The sequence below is a fragment of the Panthera onca genome, chromosome D2, assembly GCF_046562875.1.
Source record: "Panthera onca isolate mPanOnc1 chromosome D2, mPanOnc1 haplotype 2, whole genome shotgun sequence".
Taxonomy (NCBI): Eukaryota; Metazoa; Chordata; class Mammalia; order Carnivora; family Felidae; genus Panthera; species Panthera onca.
The window spans coordinates 32,286,021-32,296,049 of NC_138349.1; the positions used below are offsets into that span (position 1 = coordinate 32,286,021).

The 10,029-nt window shown below is 43.7% G+C and overlaps 1 protein-coding gene across 1 annotated transcript in view; it reads right to left on the minus strand.

The window, feature by feature from the left end:
• Positions 1-9,479, minus strand: part of DNTT (DNA nucleotidylexotransferase) — a 30,342-nt gene extending 20,863 nt beyond the window's left edge. Inside the window, exon 1 of the mRNA XM_060643077.3 lies at positions 9,205-9,479. Coding sequence (XP_060499060.2) covers positions 9,205-9,407 — 203 coding nt within the window. The 5' untranslated portion in view covers positions 9,408-9,479. The remainder of the gene's footprint in view (positions 1-9,204) is intronic.
• Positions 9,480-10,029: the final 550 nt, after the last annotated feature.

A 10,029-nucleotide genomic window follows, 5' to 3' on the forward strand; every position in this document is an offset into this window, starting at 1 on the left:
GCAAGAGCTGAAGTGGAGAACAGAGTCAACTATTACTCTCCCGTATTTATACAGGAAAGTAAGAGCACTTTGGGTAGAAATAGGGATTTCAGAAGTTGCGGCTCTTTGGGGGACAGTGGAAATGAAATTTATTTCAGGCATGCTGCATTTGAAGGATGGCAAGAGGTCCAAGTGAAAATGGCCGGTTGACAGTTGGAATCTAAGTCTGGCGTGGGGAGAGCGTTGGGGGCTGGGGGCCAGAGCTGAGACCATCTGGATGGCAGGATGTGCAGCGGGCCAAGCAGAAGTACGTCGTGGTGAAACCACATCTGACAAGAGTTGGGAGAAGGCAACTCTCTGCATCCCTATTCTAGGTCCACATCATTCCAAAAATTCTTTATAACAAGCTTCTTGCAAGATCGTTTATGTGAAGACTTTAAGAAGACAACAAAAGGATTAATAGAGCTACAAAGGAAGTGTTATTCCATCTAGATTTCTGCCCTTTGGAGGGAAACTTCATTGTTATATTATTATTAATTGTAGTATAATATTTATTTTTATTATTATTATTAAGGCTCTGTCTAAACTTCAAGGGGAGAAGGGTATGCTGAGGAGGAGCCCTGGGGCTCAACTTCCAAATTCAAGCCCCTCACCATCCACTCTCCTATCATCCCCACCCCCACTATTGCTTTCCTTGGGGCCATGTGGTAATGTGTGAGCTCACACTATTGGATGAGAACCACATGCATTTCTTACAGAGTTAATATAAGCATATTTGCAAATGACAGGCCAAACATCCTATGGAAAAAGACTGATTTAAACTTCCAACCCCTGCTCATTAAGCAATTGGCAAACAAAACAACAACAACAACAACAATAGAGCACACACACGCACACAATCAAATAGGACCTCTTCAGCCACTCACACAGAGCTACTCAGAGTTCGGGACTGCTTGTCACTGGTTCCCACAAGGTAAGCACAGAAATCGAAAGTCAGCATTTAGAAACTTTAATGGTAGTTCGACACCATCACAGTAGCTTATTTTTCGTTGTTTGTTTTTTGTTTGTTGATAAAAACATTGATCTGTGGTGAATTTTTTGAAAACTGGTCCTTCACCATAAATCACTTAAGGAACACTGTCTAGAGAATACTGTCTGTTCTAGCCCAGTCTACATTCCCTGTCTTCTTGTGTTGCCTGAGTTTGGCCGATGGACTCCTCGTGGCCACCTGGCTCTGGACTACAATGTGCTTTCTGTGTTGGGCTTGTCACGTGCCCTTCGCAGACCATTCACGGTCTCTGACTGTGTTTGTTCACTGTCAGTTCTGAGCCTGTGGCATCAGCACTCCTGGGAGAGCCACTGCCTCCCATGTGTTCTGCTGACAATTTCTCAGTGCTGTGCTGTGGCAGCTCTTTGTCTGTTTGCTGGTAGAGCAATTTTCTCTCTGCTCTGAGTATGCCTATATTGGAAATATTAATAATATTGGAATATTACTGGCCAGACACCGTGGCAGGCACATTTCATGCATTCCCTCATTTAATTGTCAACAATGCTGTGAGGTAGGTAATTTCACCCCCATCTAAGATGAGAAGAGACCTTGGGGACATGAAAAATTCACCCAGCTGATGATTGGTGGAGCAGGATTAGATAGACCTTTGTTTTGTTCTATTTTAATCCAAAACCCGTGTGCAGTACTAAACTGAACGACCCCTCTGTGACTTCATGCTTTTTCCATGGCTGTAGAGAGTGCTGCTCCTTTTCACAGAAGGAATAACATCTGGAAGGGTGACATCATAATAAAAAACCCTGATTCCCTCCGAAGGGCAGAAACAGAGAGGCAATAACACTTTCTGTAGGCCAGTTCCTATTGGCCACAGTGTCCCTGCTGCTGCACGGAATTTGTGTTTGGTGCCTTTTGTCCAACGGCATATGGACCGCAGTGAGACTGCAAGACACGCAGAACTGTCCCAGAAAATCTGAAAGAACAGTTGCCATAGCTACACAACAACATGGAGAAGCCACGGGGAGGCTGGCAGGCTCTCTGAGCTCTGAGTTTTCCTAAACCTCGCAGAGAGGAGGATATGCTGAGGTGGAGCCCCGGGGCTCACCTTCCAAGTTCGGGCCCCTCACCATCCACCCTGACCATCCCTCCTGCACCACCACTGTCTCTTCACCGGGGATGTCTCTGGACACGGCCCTGCCTCTACCAGAGACAGTCCCTCTACCGGGGACGCGGAGGGAGGAGTGCTGGATAAGGATCCACAAAGAATATAATGTACAGGCATACCCCCAAGAAAAGACTGGAGAGAAATACTCCAGACCATTAGAAAAAATAAACACACACACACACACACACACACACACACACGTGTATATTCTTACTTAATCCTCACAAGAGTCTTACGAGGTGGGCGATATATAACTTCAGATGAGAAAACCAAGGCTTGTGGAGGTTCTGTGAAACCAGGATTCAAACCCAGCTGTGCATGACTCAAGCAATCTCTTAACGTTCCACTAGACTGTGGTTAGACCCCTGAGTGAGATGCTGTTCAAGTTTTTTTTTTCTATATTTTCCCATTTTCTGTCATGAACCCTCTATCATCACATTCTACTGAAAGGGGGGGAAAATACACATGAATGTCATTTTCAAGGCCAAAACCTGGCACTGGGGCTGAGGTGGTACCTGCCTGGGCCCCAGAGTCCTGGGCTTTCTTCACATACTAAAAGGTGACAGAAGGGGGCACCTGGGTGGCTCAGTCGGTTAAGCGACTAACTCTTGGTTTCGGCTCAGGTCATGATCTTGTGGTTCGTGAGTTCTAGCCCCACGTCAGACTCTGAGCTGGCAATGCAGAGGCTGCTTGGGATCCTCTCTCTCCCTCTCTGCCCCTCCCCTGCCTGTGCTCTCTCCGTCAAAATAAATAAATTTAAAATAAACAAATAAAAGTGACGGAAGCCTTGGGCAGTGACCCCAGCCCCTTCCAAAGACTCCAAGGTTCTGCTGAGATGGCTGTTCCTGAAATGTCCATGAATTCAGTTCTTTAAGTACACCTAGTTCCTTAGCCAGGGCCAATCACTAATGCCTTGGACTAAGTTTGGGAAGGCTTGAACCAATTATAACAATTCTGAACTAGGATTTGTCCCTCAGCTTGCCACAGGGAACAGTCAATAGACAGACCATTGGTGGAATGAATTCATGAATTAATTATCCACAACTCTAAAGGAACTGAACTCGTGTCCACCAGAGACATCCAAGAAGCGGGGTTAAAATTCAGATGCCTGGGCCTTATGAGCAGAGATTCAGATTCAGTAAATCTTACCCAGAGCCCGGGAATGTGCTCCCTTGGTAATTCTGGCCTAGTCAGCTCCGGTTAGCCATTGGTGCATAACCAACTATGCCAAAGTTTGAGGCTTTAAAAAAAGCAACGATTTGACTATAACTCACAGTTTGGGGTGAAGGATTCAGAATTCAGGCAGCTGTTGGGTATGGTGCCGGTGGAGGCGTGATGCTCCTTGTGGCTCGGTGCATCTGGCACGTTGGTGAGGATGGCAGGGAGGTGGGCTGGGCTGCATCTATCAGCCTGAGCACCCTCGCGTGGCCCCTCTCGCCAGGGACTCAAACTCCTTACATGAGGTTGTTTAGCAGATCCAGGGAGCGGCAGAAGCCCCAGGGCCCTTTATGACCCAGCATCAAAAGTCACGCGGTGACACTATGTTGAAGCAGTCACAAGCCCTCTCAGATACAAGCAAAGGGAAAATCGTCCCTGCCTCTCCTTGCGGGCCACCACATTCTAAGACGACCTCACAGCCCGAGAACCGCATTTTGAGAGATGGTGCTGGAGAGAAAATCTTTAACTGCCCTCACACTGGACTCTGGGCTCCATGGTACCAGAGTTTCCCAGCGTGGTACTCGTTGCTCTGAAGGTACGTGAGAGAATTTTAGCGGGTACACAACTGAACACTGAAAAGGCATATGTGTTTATATCTACATGTTTAAATTTATGCATATCAGACTCATGTTTTTTGAGTTTCATGGGTTTTATGTTATTCCCTAGGACAAGGCTAAATTATTACTACTTAAAAATTTTTTTTAATGTTTATTTTTTTTTTGAGAGAGGCAGAGCGTGAGTGGGGGAGGGGCAGAGAGCAAGGGAGACACAGAATTGGAAGCCGGCGCCAGGCTCTGAGCTGTCAGCATGGAGCCCGACGCGGGGCTCGAACCCACAAACCGTGAGATCATGACCCGAGCCGAAGTCGGACGCTTAACCGACTGAGCCACCCAGGCACCCCAAGGCTAAATTATTTTTAACAATTCATCTTAGGGGCAATTAGAAGAAACACGTTAAGTATATAGTAACATATGTGGTAAAACATACATGATTATAACAATCATGAATGTGACCCTCAGATGTTCAGAAAGCCCTGAGTTAGGACATTCACTCACAAATTTTGGTTCTGATTTTTTTTTTCTGGTATCTACCTCCTCACTGCTCCCATCTTTCTTTTCCTAGTTGGTCTTGCCTCTGAGTATAATTAGAAAAATGCTTCATGAAGAAAGAGGTGGCCCTCCTTCTTGGCCTGGAGACAGACTGACCCCCACTCTGACTTCCACAGTCTTCACGGATGGTCACCTGCTTTTATCTTTGTCTTTAAAATTGTTTTCTTTCCCCAGAGAGGTCATTCCCAATTCTTCCCATCTGATGTAGGACTTATCTTATACATAATGACTTTAAATAGTAATTTACAGTTAAACTGAGCTAAATACCACTTAAAAACCCTCCTGCCAATTTCCCTTAGCAACTGATCTGTTTCAGAATCCCAGAAACAGAAAAATCGAAGCAGTTTTATTTGGTTTTGTTCCACACTCATACTATCACCATTAGATAGGTTTCTATTTCCAGCCCTGATATACTTAAGACTGAAGGGGTCTTGCCTTGTTTTGTTTTTTTTGTTTTTGGGTTTTTTTTTTTGGTCCCACCTTAAATGAAATTATGAACATGAATTTAAAATCCACAGATTTTGAAACATGAGGTAATCTGGACCAGAGAAGGGCTGGAGCTTACAATGCATGTCCTTGAATTTATAAAGTTTTTAGTATTTTGCTGATTACAAAAGTAATACTGGTGCATCATTGAAAAATAATTTAATTACAACAATTAATCTTGGTAATCACAAGTTCCTTTGTCTGGTTTTATATTTGTCAAATTATTCTTTTAGTAAATATTCTTTTTTAATGTTTTTGTTATTTATCTTTGAGAGAGAGACAGGGCACGAGCAGGGGATGGGCACAGGGAGAGGAAGACACAGAATCCGAAATGGGCTCCAGGCTCCGAGCTGTCAGCGCAGAACCTGATGCGGGGCTCGAACTCACGAGCCGTGAGATCGTGACCTGAGCCAAAGACAGATGCTTAACCCACTCAGCCACCCAGGTGCCCCTGAGCAAATATTTCTTGAAACTACTGTGTATCAGAAAACTGTCAAAGTTCTGAGAATGAGCTACAGGATGGCCCCTAAGATGCCCTTGCCCTTATGGAGCCAGGGAGGAGTAATTGGATAAGATGTAAAGCCAAGTGGCAGAGCTGGGACCAACCCTTCACCACTGATCCCACCCATGTTCTGGGGAGGAAGTTCTGTCCTCTACGAGGGTTTCCAGGGGTCTTCGGTCTTGGATGCAGAGAGGTGTAATTAGTTCAAGGTTGGGGTATATCTTGCTTTCAACAGACAATACTTCCCAAAGATACCCTTGTGGACAAATTAAGATGTTTAAGCAGGACAAAAGTGCCATCCGGTGGGTTTCTACTGCTCCAACAGCGGAACTGAGAAAGTGTTAAACTACTGAGTAGTGTCACCCCGGAAAGCGACCCTCCTTAGCCACAGCCCTTTCTTCTTCAACATCAGTGATTTAGGTCAAGACATAGTAAGCTTAACTAATGAGTTCATGGAGGAGGGTCAAAGACAGAGTTTTAAAACAGCTCAAAGTATTAGAACCAGGGAGTGAAATAAGAACATGACAAGCACTGGATTCTCATCCTTCTCTGGCTCATCCTAAATAATGTAAGGATTATGAAGTTGCTCTAAAATTTAGGATATTGACTATGGAATAAAACTCAGTGTCTTTTTCATGAATGTGCAAAATGTGTCAAATGACTTGACATCTCCCCTGATTTCTATTTTAAGATCCAGCTTCGTATGGTTGTTGAATAGCATGTTTTCTGAAATATAACATTAATATAAGATATAATATTAGTGGAACTCATTCCAAATATAAGGATACAGTGCACGTATGCTCGGGAATGAAATAGCTCCAGATAGTTCAATGGATTGAGGCACACCATTTCTAAGCTATGTGTTCAGGTCCAGGTAAAGTAGGAATCAGATGTTTCCTCGAATGTAATCCTCCTGGCAGCCAAAGAATGTGCTAGAAACTATGGAGATTGCTCCCTATATATATAATATATATAATACACACACACACACACACACACACACACACACACACACACATCTTCTCTTTCTTTGAATCTTATGTACTAGAAAGAGAAAGGATAGGCTTCACTAATGAGAAGTATCCTTTCGTATAGAAACTAACTTTATTTTTAAAATATATGCTTACCATAAAAAATTTGGAAAACACAGAAAATAAAAGCAACCATAATTCCTTCCTACTATACCCTTCCTCACAAGATAATCACAACATTTTGATGGTTTTCCTTCCTGTCTTTGTTCTCTTTGTTTATATCATTTGACCTAGTTCAATTCCTCTCCTTAGGGTTTTACTGTCAATGGATCCAGCCAATTAACAAGAAAACAATCACACTTCACATCTGTATAACTGTTTTGTTTCACCAAAGCACATTGACATCCATCATCACTTTTGGTGCTTACCTCAGAACAGACTATTTTTCAGGAAACCAAGGGCAGAGAGGAGAGAGGGGGTCTTGCTCCCCACCACGTGGCTGGAAAGGGTCAGAGCCAGAACTGGAGCTCTCTAGATTTCTTATCTAGAGATGTTCCCCGGCCATAATTTCTATTGTCTCTCCCAATTACAGTCTATGTATCTCTGTACAGAAATTCCGTTTGAGAGCTAGGACTTCTACTTCCTGTGGTTTATTTTTGTCCATAGAACACGTTTGCATTTAACGTGTCTTCTGGGCTGTCAGCCTGGTAGCTTCACCATCACATGCCTGGCAGCAGTTAGCTCACCCTGCACAGTTTCCTCTGTTGCCTGAGCAGCCAGGCTTGGTCCTTGGCAGCAAGCATCTGGGGGCACAGAACTGCCTCTCTGGCTCTGTTGCCAAAAGAAGAAACCTGCCTCCTGTGTCTTCCCAACTACCTGCCCGAGCCACCATGTCTGTATTCGTAGCTGTGTCCATGACTAGTCAGCCCTTGCTGGAAGTATGGCCGTTTCCACTGAGAGAGCTTTCTATGTAAGTGGTACCTTGACCATCTGGCTGTCGCCTTCCTGCCTGGCCCTTGTCAAATTTCTTTACCACAAAAAGCAGTTCCATATTTGCAAAGGCTTTTCATTTCTGCTTTCCAATTTCCTTTTTTTTTTTTTAATTTCCGGGGTTTGCCCTCTTTAACTATGTCATCTTTTCTTCCCCCAATTCCAACATTTTATGTAAGTCCGTAAGATTGGGTAGACTTAACAGTTAGATGAAATCTACAATTTCATGGAAGGAGTGTTGAGATTTGGAGCTTAACATCCCAAACGAGATAGGGGGCTAAAAAGAAAAAAAAAAAGAGGCAGAGGGGGGAAAGGAGTTCATGTAAAGAGAAATCAGATGGGAGAGAGACCATGGGAGACTCAGGAATTTCTGAATAGGGCATTCTAGTAAAAAATAAAATAAAATAAAATGTTTCTGTGACATTGACTCTTCATATGAATTATGAGTACTTTGGAAATTACCGTATCTTATTACTGACTTTTGTCTTGTGTTTCTCTAGCAATATGAAGCTGGCATTTCTTCAGCAGGAAATGCTTGTCAGCTTTATTTTTAAATATCAAAGACTATTTTTAAAGTAAAACATTTCTTTTCACTTAGAATTCTTACAGTTTTTCCCAGGAAAGTTGTGGTCAATCTATTCCTTGGACAAACAAGGCCAGCCAACTGTGCTAGTCATTCTTTACCCACTGCAAGCCCCGTGGCCGTTCTGTTTGGAGCTACTCATTTCAAGGTTTTAATACCATTTGTTTCTGGATTTTGTTTTGTCTTCTCTTCCATCCAGTGGAGACCGGTTAGATGAACCACAAGGCTAATTGCTGCAATGAACGGGATTGTGAGCAAACAAGTGTAGATGACCCAGAGAGTTGCCCTTTTGTCTGAGCTCTGACCTCATCACTCGGCCCCATGTCTAGCAGCCCTGGACAGAGCTGTCCTTGAACCTTTAACCAGAACCCCTAGCTCCGTGAACCCCGCTGGGACTGCTCTTCAGAAAAGCATGATCAAAGTCACATTTGGGTGCCTATGGAGAGCCAGCTGCAGTCACTCATCCTAGCCCATCACAGACACTGGTCACCTCACCACAGCCAGATATTTAGCTTAATTGTCAAAGAACCAAACCATTCTTTCTGCCTCAGAGTAGCTAAAAAGAATTTTAAGTTTGTTTATTTTGAGAGAGAGAGAGAGAGACAGCACAAGCAGAGGAGGGGCAGAGAGAGAGAGGGAGAGAGAGAAAGAGGGGGAGAGAGAGAGAGAGAAGAGAATCCTAATCAGGTTCTGCACTGTCAGTGCGGAGCCCCACGTGGAGCTTGAACCCATGAACCATGAGATCACAACCTGAGCCGAAACCAAGAGTCAGACGCTCAACCTACTGAGCCACCCAGGTGCCGTGAGTAGCTGAATTTTTTGATTGAACTCAATAGCGTTTTGTTCAGTTTGGTCAGGAACAAAACTGAGTGGTTTCTGCATTAAATTTTCCAATTATATTTCTGTTATCATCCCTGGATACCTCATCTCATAATGGTGAAAGGCAAAAACAAAGGAACAGAAAAATAAGAAACCACCTTATCTTTTGGTGCCAACTAGTTTCAATATAATTGTATCAGTTATACATCTTATTTCCTTTAATTAGTTGGCTTGAATGTGTTCTTTGATTTCAAACCTACTTTCCCAGGAGAAATAGCACTTCTTCTATATGTGGAAGAAGACACAGGTTCTTTGGGTTCCAAAGAAGCTATTCACAAAAACCCTGCCTATTCATAAAATGAAATCAGTGAGGTCCTACCTGAGCTCATTTTCAACCCTGAATCCTTTCCTTCGTGCCAGCTCCATGAGGAAGGCTCTGCGGGTGGTTCCCATTTTCTTCTCCAAAATATAGAGAACCAAATCCCGAAACTTGATGTCATGCGGAGGAGAGACCATTGAGGCACCCATCTGCCTGGGCCTCTTCTTCCGAGGGCTCGAGTGGGCCATTTGCAAAGGATCCATGGGAAGAAGCTTCTGATGCTTCTGCCTGTGCCATCGATCGGTGTCTCCAGAAGTGAGGGAGAGCCCGCCCTCCTTCATGAAGAGCTCTGATGTCATCTTACTGGCAGACTCTGATGTCAGGGAAGGGTTTCCTGGGCCCTGCCCTGGTGATAGCTTCCTGCTGAAGAGCAATGGAGAATTTTTATCTCCGTTCAACTCATTTGTTCAATGTGGAGATCGTAATGGAAACAGTAAGTTAACTTCGCTTTCCTATGTATAATCTCACCAGATCCTCAGAGTAACCTTGTGAGGAAGGTAGGGAAGCATTATTATTCCCATGTTAGCATCTACCTATCTATTTATTGTTCATTTATTCATTCGGGCCCCTCTTGTCTTTGTCGTCTATTCCTTTTTAACCTTCCAACTTGCTTGGTTCTCTTCCTCTCTTGGGCAATCATTATAATACATTGGATTTCTATAGGTTGTGTGGGTGTTATACGATGCACGCAGTTGTTTTGATTTTACGTGAATGGCATTGCTAAGTTTCTCATTCTGCTGATCACTTTTTTATTCAAAACTATGTTTTCAGATCCCTCCACGTTGCTCTATGTGCTAATTTGTTCATGATGGACACTTTAGCTAT